A 25996-nucleotide genomic window follows, 5' to 3' on the forward strand; every position below is an offset into this window, starting at 1 on the left:
ACTTGTAGGGAAGGTCAGGAAATGCCACTACCTGTCTCTGGAAATGACAGTGGGAAGGAGAAAGAACAAAGGATGCCAGGGGAAGAGGAGGGTGCTTCTTGGGGAGCCTCACAGAGCCCTGTACCTTAAAGCTTGCCACACCTGCGTCGTAACATCCTCACCTGGAAGCCTGTTAGAAATGCACAGTAATGGCCAAGCGCCGTGGCTCACACCTGTAATCCCAGCACTTTGGGAGGCTGAGGCAGGTGGATCACGAGGTCAGATGTTTGAGACCAGCCTGACCAACATGGTGAAACCCCGTCTCTACTAAAAAACTGCAAAAATTAACTGGGCGTGGTGGCGTGCGCCTGTAATCCCACCTACTCGGGTGACTGAGGCAGGAGAATCGCTTGAACTGGGGAGGTGGAGGTTGCAGTGAGCCAAGACTATGCCACTGTACTCCAGCCTGGGCAACAGAGTGAGACTCCATCCCCCGCCCCCCAAAAAAAGAAGAAAAAATGCAAAATCGTGGCCAAGCACCATGACTCACACCTGTAATCCCAGCACTTTGGGAGGTCAGAAGTTCAAGACCAACCTGGCCAACATGGTGAAACCCCATCTCTACTGAAAATACAGAAAGTAGCTGGGCATGGTGGCATACACCTATAATCCCAGTTACTCAGGAGGCTGAGGCAGGAGAATCACTTGAACCCAGGGTGCAGAGGTTGCAGTGAGCCGAGATTGCACCACTGTACTCCAGCCTGGGCGAAAGAGTGAAACTCTGTCTTAAAAAAAAAAAAAAAAAAAAAAGTACAGTCATAGGCCCTATGCCAGACGCAGTGAGTCAGCATCTGTATTTTAACACAATCCCTAGGTCTACACATAAAGTTCATATCCCAGTTTTACTGCTCTAGGCTGTGTGACCTTGACCAAGCTCCTTAACCTCTCTAAGCCTTAGTGTCCACCTAGGGTTTCTGAGAAGTGAAACTTAGCATTTGGCATATACTAAGGCTTCAGTGAATGTTGGCTGTCGTTACTGTTGAGGAACTGATTAAGGGAGAATCAGAGTTGTTGCATTCAAACCCCAATTGTCCAGCCATTCCGTGGTGGGGAAGAAAGGCCAGACCGAATGGGAGAAAGTTCCAGATGAAAAGTGAAGAGCTCCCAGCATCTAATTAAAGGAGAAACTTGGAGGTGGGAGGGAAGGATATCTCTCAGCAGCCTGGGCCTTGACCATTTAATTCGGGGTTTGCTGAGATGGTTGTTCAGCTGCCTTGTGTGAGGGTTGGTTCTTCATTGATGTACCTCTCTTCCTGCCAGCCTTACACCACAACCTTGAATCCAAGACCCCTCTGTTTCGAGGTCCCTGCCCAAAAAGCTTTGACCCTCCCTTGCATGCAGGCCAATATCCCAACTCTCTGGCGCGGCTTTCCCGACTCTTCACCCTGTAGCCCCAGCCTAAGTTGTTCAGCGTCCTGCCTGCCTCTGTCACACCCCTGCCCCCCAACCTCAGTCCTTGTCATTCCTCAGATGTTTTCTTGCTTTTTGCCTTGCTCCTTCTGTCTGCTCTGCCTGGGAAGACTAGGTTCCTCTGATAGGAGTCACTTTCACGTTCCTCTACCTCCCAGAATTCTACTCCCGCTTTGAAGCCCTGCTTATCCAGGAGAGGCTGTGTGGTAGTGTGCCAAGAGCACAGGGTCTGGCCAGACTTTGGTCAAATCCAAGCTCTGCAGTGAACTAGCTGTGTGACCTTAGGTGAGACACTTACCCTCTCTGGTCTTGGTTCTTTCATCTGCAGATTGAGGGTAGTCACAACTGCTTTGCAGAGTTGTGAAAACTCACCAAGAAAGCATGCAGAATTTTTATTAATTGTAGCTATTACCATTTTATTTCTAAGAAGAGGAAAGTTACCTCCCCTGGAAAGCTTTTATGTACCGTTCCCCAACCCTGCCCTACAAAATTAAGTACAGCCTCCTCTCTGTTTCATAAACTCTTTCTCCTTCTTGTATTTGCAACATCCACACGCTCCACTGTCACCTTCTCAAGGAGGAAGTCCCTGACCACCCTGCTTAAGACCTGAGCTTGCCCCTCTCTACACCTTTAGTGCATTCCTTGTCTTACTCTCCTCCATGGTGAGCTCTGCATGAGCCACAATTTCTATCCATCCACCGCTGTATCCTCGGCGTCTAGAACAGCATCTGGCACCACTAGGTGCTCTATCAGTGATTGTTAATTGCATGAACCAATCACTTTCTGTGCCATCAGAGGGTGCCCTGCACAACTGTTGTAGGATGCTTCCCTAAAATCCATATTGAGGTCTTAACCCCCCCATGCCTCCACGTGTGACTGTGTTTGTAGATAGGGTAACAAAGGTAATTAATTACCCTAACTCTAAGGTTACATGAGGTCATTAGGTGGGCCCTAATCCAGTATGACTGGTATCATTATAACAAGAAGAACTTAGGAAATAGACTCCCACAGAGGGAAGACCTCAGATAGACACAGGAGGAAGACAGTCATCTCCAAGCCAAGGAGAGAGGTGCCGAAAGAACCCAACCCTGCTGGCACCTCGATGTCAGACTTCCAGCCTCCATAACTGTGAGAGAGTAAGTTCCTGTTGTTTAAAGCCACCCAGTCTGTGGTACTTTTGTCATGGCAGCCCTAGCGAACTAATGTACCAGCTACGAACTCCTTGAAGACAGAGCTGTGGCATCGTCACCTTTGTGCCCCCAGCTAGCCACAGGGTTCTGGCTCATACTCATACTCAGTAAGCAAAGGCCTAATTGAATTGCATTCCACTCGCCACAGGGAGGGTAAAGATGGAAGAAGCACCTTGTGGCGAAGCGGAGAGCCTTGCAGAGACACCAGAAATGGCCTCTTTGTCATTGTCTATGTAGACTGATCATTCCTCTTTTATATAAACCCTGTCTCTGTCTCTGCAAAACAAAACAAACAAAACAAGGTATGTATTCCAAGGCAATTCATTCCAAGGCATTGCCATGGTGTCATTATGGTTAGGGTTTCTTTGAGGTGCTGCAATGGATAAAAGGAAAACTGAGTCAAGGTCAAAAACATGTAAAGGCAGCAAGAGTGTATTTGGACCTCCGGGCTCCTTTCCATGTAACATGTGCTTGTCACGCTCCTAGTTATCCCATGAGGAGCAGGACTTCAGACGGAGAGGGGCAACACGGGAATAGCTGTCTTACCTCTCCTCCCCTCTCTTGGGAACCAGAATCTTAAACAAGTGTGCTCCGTTCTGAGCAACCCCATGAGTGCAGGGATGTTTCTTGCTCTGGATAAGGATGGTCTGTCAACAGCCATACCACCCTGCATGTACCCGATCTCCTTAGACGGGGGATGGTGTGATGACTGGCTGGGGTCTCCCCACCACTGGGCCCTGGGTGACACAGCCCAAGGGAGAACTCCCTGCTCCCTTTGTGTTTTCAGGTTGGTACAAGATGTGACTGTGCCCAGTTGAGACCTGCTGAGACGCTGGCCCAGGACAAGAACCATGACTTGCAGCAGGTCTGCTGGGACACACGCCACTCACTATGGAAGGGACTGTGTTAGAGTTTTCTTCTTCTTTTTTTTTTTTTTAGACAGAATCTTGTTCTGTCACCCAGGCAATGGTGTGATCTCGGCTCACTGCAACCTCCACCTCCTAGGTTCAAGCAATTCTCATGCCTCAGCCGCCCGAGTAGCTGGGATTACAGGCACATACCACAACACCCAGCTAATTTTTGTATTTTTAGTAGACACGGGTTTTTGCCATGTTGACCAAGATGGTCTCGATCTCCTGACCTCATGATCCGCCCACCTCAGCCTCCCAAAGTGCTAAGATTAGTGAGCCACTGCACCCAGCCTAGAGTTTATTCTTAACTTGCATTTTATGTATTCATTCATTCACTTATTTTTCATTTTTGCCAAATTTAACCCAGGCATCATACCTGAAGACTTTGCTCAAAACACTTTAGCCTTTCATGCCAGCAAGGCCTCATGGTGCTGGTCCTCACCTTGCTGGTATCTCGCAGGTTTTCAAAATGACAGATGCCAACATCCTGCTGTCCTTCAGACACCCAGGCTCTGGTGCCAGGATCATCCCTCCAAAGTCTGTGTTTCTTGCAGCTCCACCAAGAGAACCCTAAGAAATAGATTCTCAAAAGGCTCTGTGTTTTCTCAGCTCTCCTTCTCTATTTTCTTCTTTCCTCTTTTCTTCTTTTTCAACTGCTTTGGTTTGGATTCCTGGTTGCTGAATGAGTTTTAGACGATGCTTTTCTTTTCAACCACAGTTTCTGGAACACTGAGAAGTTTCCAGGACATTTTACCACAATTCACCTCATTTTGGGGGCTCGCTTGTCGGCAGATTTAAGTACCATGGGTTATGTGGAGTTTCTGTAAGAAAGGTCTTTCCTCCTCTGAGTCTACTCCTGCCTGATGTCTTTTTCTCTGCAGAAGGAAAGTCTCTTTCCCCCTTTCTTTTGAAAAATTTAACTCAAATGCCCCAAGCCCTTTGGCCAGATGTTCATAGCTGCATAACCACATTCTGCTGTGTCAACAGTACTCCCCACAAAACTGTAGCATCTCCTTCCCCTTAGAGTTCCCGCATTCATTGACCCCAACATACATGTTCACATGTGTGCACATACACACACTACTGAGCATTCACAGATTTTAGCATACCTCATCACTGAGCTGCAGTGCCAAGCAATAGCCTCCCTGCAGTTAATTTAATTTGTAATGCCAGGTACAGTGGCTCACATCTGTATTCCTAGCACTTTGGGAGGCGGAGGCAGATGTATTGCTTGAGCCCAGGAGTTCAAGACCAGCCTGGGCAAAAGGGCGAAACCCTGTCTTTGCAAAAAGAAAAAAAAAAAAATTAGGCATGGTGGCTTGTGCCTGTAGTCCCAGCTACTTGGGAGGCTGAGGCAGGAGAAGTGCTTGAATCCGGGAGGTGGAGGTAGCAGTCAGCCAAGATCGCGCCACTGTACTCCAGCATGGGCGATAGAACAAGGCTTCATCTCAAGATAAATAAATAAATAGAACCCTTTCTGCCTTGATGTAGTTTCTGCTCTTGAACGGTGCTGTCCAGCAGGACTATGCCCAATGATACAAATGTCCTTCGCTTTGTCAGACAATAGCCAACAGCCACATTTGCTTCTTGAACACTGGGAATGTGGCTAGTATGACTGTGGTACTAAATTTTTCATCTTATTTCATTTTAATTAAACTCAAAGGCCACATGTGGCTAGTGGCTATCATATTGGGCAGCATGGTTCTGGAGGGAGATACAAACGATCAACAAGTAGACAGACACCTGCTCCTCTTTTGACCACAAAACATTGAAGTGTGATGTCAGCTGTTGACAAGTGCCGTGAAGAAAGCCACGCAGGGTGAGGAAATGAGAGTGTTGGGGAGGCATTGGTTTACGGAGAAGCAGCTGACAGCAAAAGCCTCTCTGTGAGAGGGTGACTTTTCAATGAAGACCTGAAAACCTAGCTGCTCTTGGGGTGGGATGTTCTGGAAGAGGACCGGTGAGGGGTGAGGTCCTGACAGAGCCACTAGAGCGTGAAGAGCAGCGGGAGAGGGAGCAGCGGCTGGAACTTACCAGGTCTTGGTGGTGCCATTGCTGGAAATGAACTCTGAAGGCGTGGCAGGTTTTGAGAGGTGAGATCAAGAGTCTGAAGATCGTGGCAGATGGAGGCTGGAGGTGGCAGTTTGGGTGTGGTCAATAAAAAGAAACGGCTGCCCTCTTCTGTGGTTGGCCCCTGTTCTCTCCTCACCACTGCCTGAGGGGCCTGCATGCCACTGCTGATAAATTTGACCAGCCTACAAGTGCCAGTGCTTTCATCTTAGAGGGGCCTGTTTCTGGGTTCACGAGGAGGGGGTGCTGCTCTCCCCAGCCCTGCCCAAGTGCGTCACCTGAGCCCCTAAGCAGGTGGGCGTGGACCCAGGCTTTCAGAATTGTTTGTGAAAATCGCTTTTATGCCCTCTCTTCAATGGGATTCAAATCCAGGCCCATGGCAGGAGCCAAAGATGATATGCCATCTCCTGCCTTCCCTTCCCTTTCCTTCCTTCCCTGGAGGTCAGAGATCTTTGCTTCAAAACACGTCTCCCACCTCCTTTAGCCCTTCAGCTCTCCAGCCTGGGTTCTGGGTTCTGTTAACCTAATAAGCAAATTGTTCCTGTGCTTCCAAATCATCATTTGTTTAATGCAGTTCCAATCAAAATTCTAATCTAATTTTATTTCGCAGGTGATATTGACTCATGAGACTAGATTATCAAAATAACCAAGAGCTGTTTTGCAAAAAGAAAGAGTAATGAGGAGGAATTCTACTAGATGTAAAAATGTACTCAAAACATACAAAAATGCTTTTAGAAGCAAGGTGTAAGTACAGTACTCAATAACTAGATCAATACACAGATTAGATAACCCAAAACCAACCCTAGTAGATATAAAGTTTGTGTATGATAAAGGAGGTTTCTCAGAAATTAGTTAGAAAGGCAGTAATAATACATGCTGCTGAGATGGTTGGTAACTCTCAAGAAAAATGGTTAGAATTGTGTCTTACAGCTTAACCCAAGATAAATTCAATACCAGATAAGTTAAATACAAAAAATATAGTTAAAACAGTTTTAAGAAAATGTAGATTAATATATTTCAGCCATCAAGACAGGGAATCACTTTCCAAATCTAAAATCACAATAAAACAAGCTACAAGAGAAACAGGTAAATTTATTAACTAAAAATTAAAATGTTAATACATTAAACATTAAAAATATACATAATATGCACACCTAAAAGGTAAATGATAGGGCCGGGTGCGGTGGCTCATATCTGTAATCCCAGCACTTTGGGAGGCCAAGGCAGGCAGATCACCTGAGATCGTGAGTTGGAGACCAGCCTGACCAACATGGAGAAACCCCGTCTCTACTAAAAATACAAAATTAGCCAGGCGTGGTGGCACATGCCTGTAATCCCAGCTACTTGGGAGACTGAGGCGGAGAACTGTTTGAACCTGGGAGGCAGAGATTACGGTGAGCTGAGATTGCGCCATTGCACTCCAGTCTGGGCAACAAGAGTGAAACTCCATCTCAAAAAAAAAAAGAATGGTAAATTATAGACTGGGAAAAGTTTTGCGATAAACATAGTAAAGCATTAGTATTATTTATGTACAGAGAATTCTTGCAAATTCGTAATAAAAACGACTAAACACCAAAATATGAAAATGACATAAGCAGACAATTCACAAAAGAATATAAATAGTGAACAAATCTTTGAAAACAGTTCAACCTTAATGTCAATCAAGAAAAGCATAAAAGCATATTAAAACAATTTTCTTGGCCAGGCAAGGCTCACGCCTATAATCCCAGTACTTTGGGAGGCAGAGGCAGGTGGATAGCTTGAGCCCAGATGTTGGAGACCAGCCTGGACAACATGGAAAAACCCCATCTCTACTAAAAATAAAAATAAAATGATTAACTGGGCATGGTGGTGTGTGCCTGTAGTTCCAGCTACTTGGGAGGCTGAGGCAGGAGGATTGCTGGAGGTGGAGGAGACGGAGTTTGCTGTGAGCTAGAATTGTGCCACTGCACTCCAGCCTGGGCAACAGAGCCGGACCCCGTCTCAGAAACAAACAAAAATCCAGAAAACTGTCTTTCCCTATCTAATCAGCAAGGCTTTTTAACATTAGCATTTTACATAGGCTGGATTGTGGTCAAGCCCTCTCCTACACTACCAAGGAAAGGCCAATTGAGGCCAAAATTCTGCCATATGGGTCAAGAGAACCACTTCTAGGCATCCATCCAAAGGTAGTTATCAGAAATAAGGATTAAGGATATTCACTGCAGCTTTGTTGATAAGAGCCAAGAACTGGAAATAAATGTCCAACAAAAGTCCAATGGCTATAAAAAAAAAGGATGAGTTCATGTCCTTTGCAGGGACGTGGATGAAGCTGGAAGCCATCATTCTCGGCAAACTCACACAGGAACAGAAAACCGAACACTGCATGTTCTCACTCATAAGTGGGAGTTGAACAGTGAGAACACATCAACACAAGGAGGGGAGCAACACACAATGGGGCCTGTCGGGGGATGAGGGTCAAGGCGAGGGAGAGTGTTGGGACAAATATCTAATGCATGCGGGGCTTAAAACCTAGATGACAGGTTGATGGGTGTCGCAAACCACCATGGCACGTGTATACCTATGTAACAAACATGCACGTTCTGCACATGTATCCCAGAACCTAAAGTAGAAAAAAAAATTTTAATGATTTTTAAAATCATTATTTTGCTCACTATTTATGGAAACAGGGAACTGTTCAAGTGAATTGAACTATAAAGCTACAATATTGGCAGGGGGACGATTGCTTTTTTAACGCTTTTCTGTATTTTCTGGATTTTCTTTTGCGATTTTGCTTTTATGACGCATAAAATGTTCATATCTGTTTCCTAGCACCTGAATAAATTTCACTTGCCAGCCCCGGGGAATCATCTTGCTTCCGAGGTACCATACATAAAAGCAGCTTACAGGACCACCATCTGCAGCATTCCCTGTCACCACTTCAGAAGATTTTAGTACCTGTCTACCTTTCCTGTATTCCTTTGTCTCTAAACATGAAATGGTGACCCTCACCCATGTTTGCTTGGGTTGGCCCTGTGTTCACCTCCTTCCCAAACAAAGGAAGAGAAGAATAACGTGACCTTTCATGTTTGTAAATACTTTCACACCTTCTGGGCATACACAGGTGTTCGATTTGGGTGCCGGTTGGGATGGGTCATGGGAGCCACTCATAAAGAAGTGCCAGTTCCTTTTGCATTGTAAAGAGACACTGAACCTGTCTTTGTTCTTGTCCACAGATACAATGTTTCCTGATATGTTTAGTGTTTGGTGCCATTGCAATTTTCTGTGCTGAAATCATTCTGAAAACTCAAACAGTAGACTTCAGCATCCAAGGAAAGCCAAAGCCATTTGAGGGGGCATAAAGCCAAAAGCCTTTCATCTTATTTGTTCCAAGAATCTCACTGCCCCCCTCCACTCCCCTCCAAAAATAAGCCGTTGCACCCAGACAGGCAGCATGGCTAGCAAACGGAAATCTACAACTCCATGCATGGTTCGGACATCACAAGTAGTAGAACAAGATGTGCCCGAGGAGGTAGACAGGGCCAAAGAAAAAGGAATCAGCACACCACAGCCTGACGTGGCCAAGGACAGTTGGGCAGCAGAACTTGAAAACTCTTCCAAAGAAAATGAAGTGATAGAGGTGAAATCTACAGGGGAAAGCCAGTCCAAAAAACTCCAAGGTGGTTACGAGTGCAAATACTGCCCCTACTCCACGCAAAACCTGAACGAGTTCACAGAGCATGTCGACATGCAGCATCCCAACGTGATTCTCAACCCCCTCTACGTGTGTGCAGAATGTAACTTCACAACCAAAAAGTACGACTCCCTGTCTGACCACAACTCCAAGTTCCATCCTGGGGAGGCCAACTTCAAACTGAAGTTAATTAAACGCAATAATCAGACTGTCTTGGAACAGTCCATTGAAGCCACCAACCATGTCGTGTCCATCACCACCAGCGGCCCTGGAACTGGTGACGGTGATCCTGGGATCTCGGTGAGTAAAACTCCCATCATGAAGCCTGGGAAACCGAAAGTGGATGCCAAGAAGGTGCCCAAGAAGCCCGAGGAGATGACACCCGAAAACCATGTGGAAGGGACCGCCCGCCTGGTGACAGACACAGCTGAGATCCTCTCGAGACTCGGAAGCGTGGAGCTCCTCCAAGACACATTAGGACACGTCATGCCTTCTGTACAGCTGCCACCAAATATCAACCTTGTGCCCAAGGTCCCCGTCCCACTAAATACTACCAAATACAACTCTGCCCTGGATACAAATGCCACGATGATCAACTCCTTCAACAAGTTTCCTTATCCCACCCAGGCGGAGTTGTCCTGGCTGACAGCTGCCTCCAAACACCCAGAGGAGCACATCAGAATCTGGTTTGCCACCCAGCGCTTAAAGCATGGCATCAGCTGGTCCCCAGAAGAGGTGGAGGAGGCCCGGAAGAAGATGTTCAATGGCACCATCCAGTCAGTACCTCCGACCATCACTGTGCTGCCCGCCCAGTTGGCCCCCACAAAGGTAACGCAGCCCATCCTCCAGACGGCTCTACCTTGCCAGATCCTCGGCCAGACTAGCCTGGTGCTGACTCAGGTGACCAGCGGGTCAACAACCGTCTCTTGCTCCCCCATCACGCTTGCCGTGGCAGGAGTCACCAACCACGGCCAGAAGAGACCCTTGGTGACTCCCCAAGCTGCCCCGGAACCCAAGCGTCCACACATCGCTCAGGTGCCAGAGCCCCCACCCAAGGTGGCCAACCCCCCGCTCACTCCAGCCAGTGACCGCAAGAAGACAAAGGAGCAGATAGCACATCTCAAGGCCAGCTTTCTCCAGAGCCAGTTCCCTGATGATGCTGAGGTTTACCGGCTCATTGAGGTGACCGGCCTTGCCAGGAGCGAGATCAAGAAGTGGTTCAGTGACCACCGATATCGGTGTCAAAGGGGCATCGTCCACATCACCAGCGAATCCCTTGCCAAAGACCAGTTGGCCATCGCAGCCTCCCGACACGGTCGCACGTACCATCCGTACCCAGACTTTGCCCCCCAGAAATTCAAAGAGAAAACACAGGGTCAGGTTAAAATCTTGGAAGACAGCTTTTTGAAAAGTTCTTTTCCTACCCAAGCAGAACTGGATCGGCTAAGGGTGGAGACCAAGCTGAGCAGGAGAGAGATCGACTCCTGGTTCTCCGAGAGGCGGAAGCTTCGAGACAGCATGGAACAAGCTGTCTTGGATTCCATGGGGTCTGGCAAAAAAGGCCAAGATGTGGGTGCCCCCAACGGTGCCCTGCCTCGACTTGACCAGCTCTCCGGTGCCCAGTTAACCAGTTCTCTGCCCAACGCTTCGCCAGCAATTGCAAAAAATCAAGAACAGGTTCATCTCCTGAGGAGCACATTTGCAAGAACCCAGTGGCCTACTCCCCAGGAGTACGACCAGTTAGCGGCCAAGACAGGCCTGGTCCGGACTGAGATTGTGCGTTGGTTCAAGGAGAACAGATGCTTGCTGAAAATGGGAACGGTGAAGTGGATGGAGCAGTACCAGCACCAGCCCGTGGCTGATGATCACGGCTATGATGCCGCGGCAAGGAAAACAACAAAACCCATCGCCGAGAGCCCAAAGAATGGGAGTGATGTGGTTCCGCAATATTACAAGGACCCCAAAAAGCTCTGCGAAGAGGACTTGGAGAAGTTGGTGCCCAGGGTAAAAGTAGGCAGTGAGCCAGCAAAAGACGGTTTGCCAGCGAAGCCCTCAGAGGCCACCTCAGACCGGTCAGAGGGCAGCAGCCGGGACGGCCAGGGCAGCGACGAGAACGAGGAGTCAAGTGTTGTGGATTACGTGGAGGTGACAGTCGGGGAGGAGGATGCCAACTCAGATAGATCAGATAGCTGGAGTCAGGCTGCCCCGGAAGGCGTGGCGGAACTGGCCGAATCTGACTCCGACTGCGTCCCTGCAGAGGCCAGCCAAGCCTAGACAGGTAATTCCACCTGCTCACCCAAGGCAGCAGGGGAGAATGCAGCTTGCTTTCTTTTCATTGCCAGAATTAACAGGGGCTGTAGGGTAGAGAGATGTTGACACAGATGATGGCTTTTTTTTTCTCTGGTAATTAACAAATAAGAATGGTGTATATTGATCATGTACAGCATGATGTTTTGAAATGTGTTTACCTAGTGGGATGGCTCAGTCAAACTGACTCACCTATGCATTACCTCACACACTTGTTCTTGTAGTGGAAGGGTTTGGTTTTGTGTTTTGTTTTGTTTTGTTTTTAGTGACAGAGTCTTGCTCTGCCACCCAGGCTGCAATACAGTGGCTCTATCATGGGTCATTGCAGGCTCAAGCAATCCTCCCACCTCAGCTTCTCAAGTAGCTGGGACTTCAGGCACCTGCCACCACACCCAACTAATATTTTAATTTTTTGGTAAAGACAGGGTCTTACTCTGTTGCCCAGGCTGGTCTCAAACTCCTGGACTCAAGTAATCCCTTTGCCTCTGCCTCCCAAAGTGCTGGGATCGCAGGCATGAGCCACTGAGCCCAGCTGATGAGTTATTCGTAAAGGTTCTTTGAAAAAAAAAAGAAAAATGGGGGCTGATGGAACCTATGTCCTCATTTGTAAGGCTGTGCCCAGGAGTGACCACCACTGGCTGTGGCCTTTTTGGGCGCCAGCCTTCAGGCCTGGCCATTGTGAAGTTTAGATGTGACTATTAGAAAACACATTCTCCCGCTGTGTGTTTTGCATTTGTGGCTGTAAAAAGACAAACAAACATGAAGAGGTTTTCTTTTTCTCTTATTTTTCCTTTTCTTATTGGATTTTTTAAGAATATGTGTCCATGTTTACTGAATCAAAGACTTGAGCTTATTTATTTTCATCTGAAAAGGTTTTGAAAGGGCTTGATATTTGCCTTGGCAGGGCTAAAGGACGGTGCCACTGTGCTTGGGTCCCCATAACCCCTTCAAATCTGGAAGAGCCGGGTGTAAATTATGCCTGTAGAGCCACACAAGCTGGGGGGGAAGGGCGGTTTCCATGGTTACTAATGGCCGTGTCATCCCCATAATGGGACATGCCACTGAAGCCCTTGGTGTTCGGCTTCCTGAGAGGTCAGTGCAAATCGAGGCCTGAAACACAGCAGCTCGGTGGCGAGCTGAGAAACAGGGGCAGTGGCAGCAGGGTGGCAGCGGGAGGGCTGTGGGAGGGAAAGGAAATATTTCAAAGAGGAAGATGCAGTTTACCCAGGTCGGCTTCTCCAGAGGTCACTGAAAAGTCCACGGAATGTGCCTCCCAAGTTATCTTTACAAAGGAGAAAATAAAGGTAAGAACCTCCAGACTGATTGACACGGTCCCAAAGGCAGCCTGGAAGTGACCACACCTCCCTCTTAATGAACTTGGACAACTGTGGCCGAACATGTTGCTCATTAATTCATTGATTCAGTAATAAAATGAGGCAGCTGGCAAATCAATGAAATTCTCTAGAAACCTTGTTTTAGCCAGTTCCATCCTCTGTTAAAGGAGCACTTTAAGTCTCTCTCCTTTTTCCTCCCACTTGCAGGAGGAAATGCCCAGGTGTCAGCGGTGCCTGCGCAGCCCAAAGGGGAGGGCACCAGTGGAAGGAGGGGGATAGAAGTGCACTGAAGTCACCAATGGCAGCAACCTCCCACCTCTACCTGGCTACCTCTGGCCATTTTCTCATCTTCTTAGAAGACCCTACCTGTCTAGCCCACACCTCCCTCATTAAGATAAAGGAGTGACTTTTTTTTTTCTTTTTTCTTTTTTTGTCCACATGAAAGCTCTTCGCTTGCCGCATCTTTTTTGGAGTCTCACTCTGTCACCCAGGCTGGAGTCCAGTGGCACAATCTTGGCTCATTGCATCCTCTACCTCCCAGGTTCAAGCAAATCTCCTGCCCCAGCCTCCCGAGTAGCTGGGATTACAGGCATGCACCACCCCGCCCGGCTAATTTTTGTATTTTCAGTAGAGACGGGATTTCGCCATGTTGGCCAGGTTGGTCTCAAACTCCTGACCTTAGGTGATCCACCCACCTTGGCCTCCCAAAGTGCTGGGATTAGGTATGAGCCAGTGCGTCCAGCCTCCCATCCTCTCTCCTTGATCTTTTCCCATCCGTGACACATGTCTACATGGTTGCTTTTTCTTCCCACCCCAGAGAAGACAATAGTGTTCAGTTCTATTCAACAGTACCTTCTGAGCACCTACTGTGAGCCAACTGCTACTCCAGGTGCTAGAAACAGTGCTATGAGAGAGACAGACAACACAGTCCCCATTCACACAGAGTTCAGGCAGGCTAAGGAGAGAGGAACTTGCACCTTCCTTTACTCATCAGTGTGATACGTGTTACGATGGGGAAGGGTATGGCTCCATGTGGGGGCTCAGAGGAGGAACACCCCAGTGGGGGGTTAGGGAGCTTCTTGGAGGAAAGGACATCCAACTCACGGGCTGAGAAGGAGTTAGCCAAGGGCACAAACAAGGAAAAGGGTGGTCCAAGTGGAAGAAGCGTCACAAGCCGAGGTCCAGAGACAAGAAAAGGAATGGCACCATTGAGAAACCAAAAGAGGCTCGGCATAGCCAGAAGGTAGAGTTTGGGTTTGGTGAAGGATAAGAGGAGGCAAACTGAAAGCAAACTCAAGTGATTTTCTGTAACAAGCAAAGCTATTCTGAACAAGTGTTTGCTGAATTTGAATATAAAGATGCTCATTGTCTCTGTATCCCGAGGGAAGCTCAGATGGCACTTCCAGGGCCCCATGGCTAAGTGAGAGGTTGTCTAGGGGTGGCAGTTCTCCAGAGGCCCCTGAGGCCCCCTGTCCCCATCCCTTCTCCCCCAAGCTGTACCACCACCACCAGTTGAAAATGCCCACGTGGGTGGTTCTGTTACCGTGCCTGATGCCCCAGGGGCCAGAGAAGACAGTAATGAGGGAGGGAATGTTAAAACCACAAAGAAAACCTTTGAGGAGGAGCGATGGAATGACGAACAAAGGCCACCTGAATAGCAGAGGTCGAGGCAGGTGCTCTGACCATGGTCTTACTTAATTCTCCTAGGGAGGTAGCTTCTCTATATTTTGATAAACGCAGAAACAGACTCAGAAACCAAAGCACTTACCCACGTTTTCCCCAGCCAACACATCAGTTTGTCTCCAGAGTCCTCATTCTTCCTCCTGCCATCTCTACTTTGTTATTTATGACAGAAATGTTCCATTTCTAGTTGACACCCCTTGCCAGGACAGGGAATAGCTATGTCCACACACACACACACATAAGGAACATGCAGGAACCCTACTTTATGTTTAATTATGGTAAATTCCCTCACTGTGAGCTAGAAAACATCCCTAAACAGGATGCTAAGATCTGTTCCACAAGCGGCAACATCAGATATCCCTGATGGCTCCCTGATATTTTGGAGATCCATTGTTTTGTTTTGTTTTATTTTGTTTTGTTTTGAGATAGAGTCTTCCTCTACAGCCCAGGCTGGAGTGCAGTGGTACCATCTTGGCTCACTGCAACCTCTGCCTCCGGGTTCAAGAGATTCTCCTGTCTCAGCCTTTCAAGTAGCTGAGACTACAGGCACATGCCATCATGCCCAGGTAATTTTTGTATTTTTTTTTAGCAGACATGGGGTTTCACCATGTTGGCCACGCTGGTCTCAAACTCCTGACCTTAGGTGATTCACCTGCCTCAGCCTCCCAAAGTGCTGGGATGACAGGCGTGAGCCACCGTGCCTAGCCATTGAAGGTCCATTGTATTGAGAAAGGGACCCCTGTCTGCACTAGGGATGGCATTGAAAGTTCTCCCATATCCTGGACTCCTTAAAGGAATCTTTCAATTTCAAGGGGGAAAAAAAAAATCTCTCCAAATTGCTTCACAGTTTTTATGAACTAAATACATGAGACTCTTAAAATTCATAAATATTCAGTGATGTCCCTATTTAAATACATATTTAGGAACCTGCAGTTCAGTTCAGTTATGACACATATAATAATCCTGAAATAATTCACAGTTTTGACTTTATAAAAGGTGTTATGTGATGCACAAGAGGGTGAGGAGGGAGGAACTTGAGCAAGCAGCTGAGAGCTGGCTCTAGGACTAGATTTCCTCTGTAGGTGGTAAACATCTCTCCTGCAACCAAATCCCTCTACTCTATGCTCTGCAAGGCTTAGGACAGCATTTCACTCAGTCCAGGCTCATGTCAGCCCTGAGGTTAGACACAAAGATAAGGAATACTTCCCAGCCTTTGAATTGTGTTGTCTTGATTCAGTCCTTGTGTCTGAATAATTTTTGAGTCATTCCATTGAGGGGCCCATCCTAGGAAGAGGCTGAAAATTAGATTTATTTTTTATGAAAAATGAGTCAATGTACTTGAGCAAGACATTGTCAGACATCAGCCTTGATGTTTGGCAAATGGAATATCCCGTTACTTTTGCTAGTGAGAGTTCCCATTGATTGACACCCACTGTGTGCTCAGCCACCTTCTAAACACATCTACTAAGTCATTTCAACTTCATGACCACCCTAGGAGGTAGGTACAGCTTTTTCTCCATTTTATAGAGGGCAAAACTGTGGCCCAAAGAAAATCAGTGACTTGCCCTGTGTTTCTCAGCCAACAGCTGGAAGACCCTGGAGGCCACCTCTCAACTGTCAGGCCAGTGTCTGGCCCCAGCCACTGTGGTCCTTCCCTCTCCAACAGAATCACCACCACCATAGCCCAGACCAAACAGACATTGTGGTCATTTCTTGATTTTGTGTGGGAGTGGAAACTGATCCACAACATATTCATTCAGCAAGAACTCTAGAGAGCATTCTCTGTGCCAGGCACTGTGCTAATCTGTGTAGATTTGCCAGAATGACCAAGACACAGCCCCTACCTAATCTCTGTAATAAAGGTGAGAAATGGACATAGAAACACCTGTAAGCTCATCCAGTTGTTTCATGAGAGCAGTGCACACAGAAACCGGAGGAGCTAGGAAGGGGGTAGGCGGCTTTTCCAACATGTTGTCTGATTCAGAACCTTACCACCAACGCACATGTGCAAGCCACCTTCCCATTTATTTTAAACAAAGAATTCTGAGGCTCAGGAACCTGCCAGAGTTCCCTCAGCCAGTGTCTAAAATTGACTCCAAAGCTCCAGCCACCACCTTCACTGCCTTCTGATTTCTGTCAGCAATTTCCAATTCCTGATGATTAGGGATGGCTTTGGAGAAGAGGAAAAAATTGTGAAATGTCAGAAAGATAGTTTCCATGGTTCGGCTTGGTTAAAATTTTTAAGGCTGGTAAGCGTTGCATTCTGGTTACAATCTAAAATCCAGAAGAGGCATACCCTCACACTCTGTTCAGATTAGCTGTCCAAATGCAGATTACTGAATGAATGAATGAATGAATGAAAATATTGTTGTCATCTTTATCCCTCTCTCCTGTACCAGACCCTTACAGGCAAGGGCCATATCTCATTAATCTCTGAATCCCTAGTTTAGATTCAGAGCAGATGCTGAATAATGGTTTATTGAACCAGCTAGAGAATTTTAAAAGATAGTTGGGATCTAGTATTCCAGTCCTTTTGCTGGTCCTCATTTTTTCTCATCACTCAATAGCCCCAGTGGTTGACAGCAGTGAGAGGAGAGGAGTTGAATACAGTTTGCTTCCCATGTGTGTAAGAAGCTCAAGGGAAAGGTCTGTTGGAGAATGTGTCACCAGATATTTACTGATGATGCTTCTCAGGAACTGCATGTTAATCCAGCTTCCCTCATGCCTAATGGGGAGTTAACTGATGCCACTTCTATTTACTTGATTCTGGAGCTTCTTACCCCAGGAATTCTCACTGTGCTTTGGGAAGCTTGCAGAAGCTTAGCTGCCATGAAATCCAGCCCCCTTATTTTCAGAGGAAGGATGTAGGTCCCAAAGAAGTGAAGTCACTAGCCCAGAGGCATTCCTAATAAATGACTTGGTTCATTCATCCACCAAGTACTTGTGGAATGTCGGCAGTGTGCCCAGCACGTTCCTGCCCTCATGGAGCCCTTGGTCTACTGGGAAGTGAAGCTTTAACCAATCTTTAATCAAACAAAAAGGAAAGTTGCTATACTGATCTTTGGTGCTGTTAGAGTATCGAATATGGGAATTTGATGATTCGAATAGTGGATTTAAGGTTTGGGGAACACTTCCTAAAGTGGTAATGGGGCCAGGCACAGTGGATCTTGCCTGTATCCTCAAATCCCAGCACTTTAGGAGGTCGAGTCAGACAGATCATCTGAGGTCAGGAGTTTGAACAAGCCTGGCCAACTTGGTGAAACCCTGTCTCTACTAAAAATACAAAAATTAGCTGGGTGTAGTGGTGCACACCGATAGTCCCTCTACTTGGGGGCTGAGGCAAGAGAATTGCTTGAACCTGGGAGGTGGAGGATACAGTGAGCCGAGATCGTACCACAGCACTCCAGCCTGGGTCACAGAGCAAGACTTAAAAAAAAGAACATTCCAGACAGAAGAAATGACATACTCCAGGGGAACTGAAAGGTGGCCGTAGGGGGCATGACTTGCCTGGGCTCACACTGTGAGCCATCTCATCCTCACAGTCACACTCCAAGGTCCACATTAATTTCTTTATTATTACTATTATTTCAATAGTTTTTAGGGAACATGTGGTCTTGGGTTACATGGATAAGTTCTTTAGGTGTGATTTCGGTGCACCTATCACCCGAGCAGTGTACACTGCACCTAATGTGTAGTCTTTTATCCCTCGACCACCTCTCCTCCTTCCCCTCAGAGTCCCCAGAGTCTATTATGTCATTCTTATGCCTTTGCTTCCTCATAGCTTAGCTCCGACTTGTGAGTGAGAACATATGATGATGTTTGGTTTTCCATTCCTGAGTTCTTTCACTTAGAATAATGGTCTCCAACTCCATCCAGGTTGCTGCAAATGCCATTATTTCATTCCTTTTTATGGCTGAGTAGTGTTCCATGGTATATACATACCACATATTCTTTATCCACTTGGTTGATGGGCATTTAGGCTGGTTCCATATTTTGCAATTTTGAATTTTGCTGCTATAAACATGAATGTGCAAGTGTCTTCTTCATATAATAACTTATTTGCCTCCAGGTAGGTACCCAGTAGTGGGCTTGCTGGATCAAATGGTAGTTCTACTTTTAGTTCTTTAAGGAATCTCCATACTGTTTTCCACAGTGGTTGTACTAGTTGACATTTCCTCCAGCAGTGTAAAAGTGTTCCCTTTTTATCAAGTCCATGACAACATCTATTATTCTTTTGATTCTTTCTTTATGGCCATTCTTGCAGGAATAAGGTGGTATGGAATTATGGTTTTGAATTGCCTTTCCCTGATAATTAGTGATTTTGAGCATTTTTTCATATGTTTTTTGACCATTAATTTATCCTTTGAGTGTTTTCTATTCATATCTTTACCCCACTTTATGTCGGATTGTTTTTTCTTGCTGATTTGTTTGAGTTTCTTGTAGATTCTGAATATTAGTCCTTTGTCAGATGCACAGTTTGTGAATATTTTCTCCCACTCTGTGGGTTGTTTGTTTATTCTGCTATTTCTTTTGCTGTGCAGAAGCTTTTTAATTAAGTCCCATCTATTTACCTTTGTTTTTGTTGCATTTGCTTTTGGGTACTTGGTCATGAACTCTTTGCCTAGGCCAATGTCTAGAAGAGCTTTCCTGATGTTATATTGAAGAATTGTTACGGCTTCAGGTCTTAGATTTAAGTATTTTATTCATCTTGAGCTGACTTTTGTATAAGGGGAGAGATGAGGACCCAGTTTCATTCTTCTACATGTGGCTTGCCAATTATCCCAGCACCATTTGTTGAATAGGGTGTCCTTTTCCTACTTTTTTTTGTTTGCTTTGTCAAAGATCAGTTGGCTGTAGGTATATCTAGTTCCTCTATCGTTTTCCATTGGTCTGTGTGCCTGTTTTTATACCAGTACTATGCTGTTTTATTAACCATAGCCTGGTTTGAAGTAGGGTAACGTGATGCTCCCAGATTTGTTCTTTTTGCTTAGTCTTGCTTTTGGCTATGTGGGCTCTTTTTTGATTTCATATGAATTTTAAGATTTTTTTTCTAGTTTCATGAAAAATGATGATGGTATTTTGATGGGAATTGCATTGAATTTATAGATTGCTTTTGGTAGTGTGGTTATTTTCACGATATTGATTCTACGCATCCATGAGCATGGGATATGTTTCCATTTGTTTGTGTTATCTATGGTTTATTTCAGTAGTGTTTTATTGCTTTCCTTGTAGAGATCTTTCACCTCTTTGATTAGGTATATTCCTAAGCTGGTTTTTTTTTTGGGTTGGTTGGTTGGTTGGTTGCAGCTATTATAAAAGGAGTTGAGTTCTTGATTTGATTCTCAGCTTGGTCACGCTTGGTGTATAGCAGTGCTACTGATTTGTGTACATTGATTTTGTATTCTGAAACGTTACTGAATTCATTTATCAGATCTAGGAGCTTTTTGGATGAGTCTTTAAGGTTTTCTAGGTATACAATCAATATCATCAGCAAACAGCAACAGTCTGACTTCCTCATTACCAATTTGGATGCCCTTTATTTCTCTCTCTTATCTAATTCCTCTGGCTAGGACTTCCAGTGTTGTGTTGAATAGAAGTGGTGAAAGTGGGCATCTTTGTCTTGTTCCAGTTCTCAGGGGAACTGCTTTCAAATTTTCCCCATTAAGTATAATGTTGGCTGTGGGTTTATCATAGATGGCTTTTATTACCTTAAGGTATGTCCTTTCTATGCCAATTTTGCTGAGGATTTTAATCATTTAGGGCTGCTGGATTTTGTCAAATGCTTTTTCTGCATCTATTGAGATGATCATATAATTTTTATTTTTACTTCTGTTTATGTGGCGTATCACATTTATTGACTTGCCTATGTTAAACCAGCCCTGCATCCCTGGTATGAAACCCGCTTGATCATGGTGGATTATCTCATTGATATGCTTTTGAATTTGGTTAGCTAGTATTTTGTGAAGGATTTTTGCATCTATGTTCATCAGGGATATTGGTCTTTAGTTTATTCTTTTTTATGTCCTTTGCTGATTTTGGTATTAGGTAATACTGGCTTCATAGAAGGATTTAGGGAAGATTCCCCCTTTTTCTTTTGCAATAGTTTCAGTAGAAATGGTATCTTTTTTTTTTTTTTTTTTTTTAATGTCTGATAGAATTCAGCTGTGAGTCCACCTGGTCCTGGACTTTTTTTTGTTGTTGGCTCTTTTTTCATTACTCATTCAGTCTTGCTACTTGTTATTTGTCTATTCAGAGTTTCTATTTCTTCCAGGTTTAATCTAGAAGGGTTGTATATTTCTAGGAATTTGTTTATCTCCTCTAGGTTTTCTAGTTTGTGCTCATAAAGGTGTTCATAGTAGCCTTGAATGATCTTTTGTGTTTCTGTGGCATCAGTTATAATATCTCCCATTTTGTTTCTAATTGAGTTTATTTGGATCAGGGGTCCCCAAACTATGGCCCGCGGGCCGCATGCTGCCCCCTGAGGCCATTTATCCGGCCCCCGCCGTACTTCAGTAAGGGGCACCTCTTTCACTGGGGTCAGTGAGAGAAGCACAGGATGCATTCGCATCCTGTGCTCCTGGAGTACTGTACGTGGTGGCGCCACAAAGCGTGGCATCGCTCACGTACAGTACTACTTCCGGTGATGCGGGACACACGCGTCACAGCTCTGGAAGCACATCATATGACGCACATCCGGTCTGTGGCTGCGGCGCCCCACATCACCCAAAGCAGTGTGAAGTAACAGCAGAAGTAGGAAGAAAGGCAAAGCACTATAACCATTACTACACAGTACAGTGGCCCCCATACTCCCCTAAATGTACAACAACATAATGGCCCCTATAACCTCCCTTTGCCCAAAAGTCTCCCCCCACATTACTACACACTGTGTTTCCCCTATTATAAGACCCTGTATTATATTAATTTTACCACCAAAAGATGGGGGCTGTCTTATTTTTAGGTGGTGTCTTATAATAGGGGAAACATGCAGCAGTGGGCTTCCCACAGAAGAGGCCCACCGCTGCTGCAGATGTCCAGGATGCTGTATACACAGTGTCACAGGCTGATCACCGCCATCCCTGTATACAGCACTGGAGGAGGTGCTGGGCCTGTGACACTGTATACTGCTGTCTGGGTTAGTGGAGGCAGCAGCGCTGGCTGTGAAGGGTGTCGCACCTTGCATAGTCCAGCCCTCCAACAGTCTGAGGGACAGTGAACTGGTCCCCTGTGTAAAAAGTTTGGGGACCCCTGATTTGGATCTTCTCTCTTCTTTTTGTGGTTAATCTCACAAGCAGTCTATAGATTTTGTTTACCATTTCGAAGAACCACCTTTTTGTTTCATTTATCTTTTGTGTTGTTTTTGTCTTTTAATTTCATTTGATTCTGCTCTAATCTTTGTTATTCTTTTCTTCTGCTGGGTTTAAGTTTGGTTTGTTCTTCTTTCTCTAGTTTCTTGAGGTGTGCGTTTAGATTGTTTATTTATGCTCTTTCAGACTTTTTGATGTAGACACTTAATGCTATGAACTTTCCTCTTAGCACTGCTTTTGCCACATCCCAGAGGTTTTACTCAGTTGCATCACTCTTACTGTTCAGTTCTAATAACTTTTTGATTTCCATCTTGATTTCATTGTTGACCCAAGGATCATTCAGGAGAATATCATTTAACTTCCACATATTTGTATAGTTTTGAATGTTCCTTTTGGAGTTAATTTTCAATTTTATTCCACTGTAGTCTGAAAGAGTACTTGATATAATCTTGACTTTCTTAAATTTGTTAAAACTTGTTTTGTGGCCTGTCATATGGTCTATCTTGGAGAATGTTCTATGTGCTGATGAAAAGAATGTATGTTCTGCAGTCGTTGAGTAGAATGTTCTGAAAATATCTGTTAAGTCCATTTGTTCTAGGCTATTGTTTGTATCTGTTGTTTCTTTGTTGACTTTCTGTTTTGATAACCTGTCTAGTGCTGTCAGTGTAGTGTTTAAGTCCTCACTATTATTGTGTTGCTGTCTATCTCATTTCTTAGGTCTAGTAGTGTTTTCATAAATTTGGGAGGTCTAGTATTAGGTGGATATACATTTAGGATTGTGATATTTTCATACTGAACTAATTATTTTATCATTATATAATGTCCCACTTTGTCTTTTTTAACTGTTGTGTCTTTAAAGTCTGTTTTGTCTGCTATAAGAATAGCTACTCCTGCTCACTTTTGGTTTCCATTTGCATGGAATATCTTTTTTCACTCCTTTACCTTACGTTTATGTGAGTTCTTATGTGTTAGGTGAATCTCTTGAAGACAGCAGTTAACTTGGTTGGTAGACTTTTATCCATTCTGCTATTCGGTATCTTTTAGGTGGAGCCTTTAGGCCAATTACGTTCAATGTTAGTGTTGAGAGGTACTGTTCTCTTCATCATTCTAGTTGTTGCCTGAATACCTCGGTTTTTTTTTTTTTTTTCATTGTGTTACTGTTTTATAGGTCCTATGAGATTTCTGCCTTAAGAAGGTTCTATTTTAGTGTATTTTGGGGTTTTGTTTCAAGATTTAGGGCTCCTTTTAGCATTTCTTGTAGTGCTGACTTGGTAGTGGGGAATTCTCTCAGCATTTGTTTGTCTGAAAAAGACTTTATTTCTCCTTCATTTATGAAACTTAGTTTCCCTGGATATAAAATTCTTGGGTGGTAATTATTTGGTTTAAGGAGGCTAAAGATAGGATCCCAATCCCTTCTGGTTTACTGAGTTTATCTGGTAGGTTTTCGTTTATAGGTTACCTGATCCTTTTGCCTCACAGCTCTTAAGATTCTTTCCTTCATCTTGACTTTAGATAACCTGATGATCATATGCCTAGGTGATGATCTTTTTGTGATCAATTTCCTGGGTGTTCTTTGAGCTTTTTGTATTTGGGATGTCTAGATCTCTAGCAAGACCAGGGAAGTTTTCCTTGATTACTCCCTCAAATAAATTTTCTAGACTTTTAGATTTCTCTTCTTCCTCAGAAACACCAATATTATGTTTGGTCATTTTACATAATTCCAAATTTCTTAGAGGCTTTGTTCATTATTTTAATTGGTTTTGTCTTTGTCAAATTGGGTTCATTCAAAAGCCTTGTCTTCAAGCTTTTTCTGAAGTTATTTCTTCTACTTATATGAGTCTGCTGTTCAAACTTTCCAGTGTATTTTGCATTTAAGTGTGCCTTTCTTTTCCAGAAGTTGTGATTGTCTTTTCTTTATGATATCTATTTCTCTAGAGGTTTTTCATCCATATCCTGTATTGTTGTTTTCATGTCTTTAAATTGGTTTTCACCTTTTCCTGGTGCCTCCTTGAGCAGCTTAATAATAAACCTTCTGAATTCTTTTTCTGGCAATTCAGATTTCATCTTGGTTTGAATCCATTGCTAGAGAGCTAATGTTATCTTTTGGGGGTGTTATAGAACCTTGTTTTATCGTATTATCAGAATTACTTTTCTGGTTCCTTCTCATTTGGGTAGACTGTTTCCGTGGAAAGATCTGGAACTCAAGAGCTGCTATTTAGGTTCTTTTATCCCATGAAGTGATCCCTTGATGCGATGCGATGGGATGCAATGTGGTGATGTGATGTGATCCATCTTTCGGGTCTCCCAGCCTTGGATACCAGCACCTGCTCCAGTAGAGGTGGCACGGGAGTGAAGTGGACTCTGTGGGAGTCCTGGTTGTAGTTTTGTTTAGTGCACTGGTTTTCTTGAATGCTGGTTACGCTAGCAGTGAAGTTGTCACACGGACAAACTCAGGACCTCTGGTTAGCCAGGGTGTTGCAGACAGTGGAATTAGCTGCTGTTTGCTCCTTTGAAGCAGGGTTGTTCTGTTATGAGTTGCCGTAATGGCTTGAATTGAATGGCCTCCAGCCAGGAGGTGGTGCTTTCAGGAGAGCTCCAGCTGCAGTAGTAGAAAGGGATATAATCCTGCCCTGCATTGGCCAGGATGAGTACTCGGGTTTCTCAGGCAATGGGCAGAGAGCCATAGAGCTTCCAAAAGATGATGTCTTTTGTCTTCAGCTACCAGGGCAGGTAGAGACAAACCATCAGGTGGGGGCAGGGTTAGTCGAGTCTGAGCTCAGACTCTCCTTGGGCAGGGCTTCACATTAGTTTCTTTATTTAGGGCTGATGAGAAGGCAGTACAGAAAGGCAGCTCATTCAAGTCTTTGAGGTAAAAAGTGGTGGAGCTGGAATTTAAACCCACACCCACACATGTAAGCACTTTGGGGAATCTGCCTAATAAGTTTAAAATACAATTCCATTTGCTCTGATTTTATTAAATTATCCTGACCAATAGGTGCTGATAGGCCAGGAGCAGGAAGAACAATAGCCCTTCTCATTCCTGCTGCCTTTGAGCCTCCCTGGAAGCGGCTTAGGGAATGTATACCTGGCCTGGGGGTCTCAGCAAGTTCCCCAACCTTTGAGGCCCTTCAAACCACTGCAGGGAAGGAGAGCTTTGGCGAGATGTGCCAAAGCTGAGCCAAGCCTGGTGTACGGACAATTTGGGATGGCACAGAGTTTTCATCATTTGCTACAAGGTTGCTTAATCGTTCTCCATGCCAACACATTTTCCCTTTTTCAATTCTAGTTAAAATCAGACTGCGTCCCCTGCCATCATTAAAAGAAATGAAAGTTTGAGCTCAAATATTATGAAGCAGACCAGGCACAACGGCTCACATCTGTAATCCCAGCACTTTGGGAGCCCATGGCGGGTGGATCACGTGAGGTCACAAGTTTGAGACCAGCCTGGCCAACAGAGTGAAACCCTGTCTCTACTAAAAATACAAAAATTAGCCAGGCATAGTGGTGAGCACCTGTAAGCCCAGTTACTTAGGAGGCTGAGGCCGGAGAATCACTTGAACCCAGGAGGTGGAGGTTGCAGTGAGCTGAGATCACACTACTGCACTCCAGCCTGGGCAACAAGATCAAGACTCCATCAAAAAAAAAAAAAAAAAAAAGGAAAGAAAGAAATATTATGAAGCAGGCCAGATGCAGTGACTCACATCTGTAATCCCAGTACTTTGGGAGGCCATGGCAGGCAGATCACTTGAGGCCAGGAATTCAAGACCAGCCTGGCCAACATGACAAAATTCTATCTCTACTAAAAATACAGAAATTAAAACCAGGCATGGTGGTGCACACCTGTAGTCCCAGCTACTCAGGAGACTGAGGCACAAGGATCACTGAGCCTGGGAGGTGAAGGTTGCAGTGAGCCAAGATCATGCCACTGCACTCCAGCCTGGATGACAGAGTGAGACTCTGTCTAAAAAAAAAAAAAAAAATATGGAGCGCTATAGAAGTAGACAATGGAATGATGTTTACCAGGGCATGGGACAGGAGGATGTGGGGAATTTTCACTCCGTAGGTATAAGATGCA

At 45.1% G+C, this 25996-nt stretch overlaps 1 protein-coding gene across 2 annotated transcripts in view; it reads left to right on the top strand.

Moving 5' to 3' along the window:
* ZHX2 (zinc fingers and homeoboxes 2) overlaps nt 1-25996 on the top strand; it is a 185107-nt gene that overhangs the window by 152300 nt on the left and 6811 nt on the right. For both annotated transcript variants that reach the window (XM_039464618.2, XM_074387092.1), the window contains exon 3: nt 8836-11571. In XM_039464618.2, coding sequence (XP_039320552.2) covers nt 9054-11567 — 2514 coding nt within the window. In that variant the 5' untranslated portion in view covers nt 8836-9053 and the 3' untranslated portion in view covers nt 11568-11571. The remainder of the gene's footprint in view (nt 1-8835; nt 11572-25996) is intronic.

This window comes from Saimiri boliviensis, chromosome 15 (genome assembly GCF_048565385.1).
Source record: "Saimiri boliviensis isolate mSaiBol1 chromosome 15, mSaiBol1.pri, whole genome shotgun sequence".
NCBI classification, from domain to species: Eukaryota; Metazoa; Chordata; class Mammalia; order Primates; family Cebidae; genus Saimiri; species Saimiri boliviensis.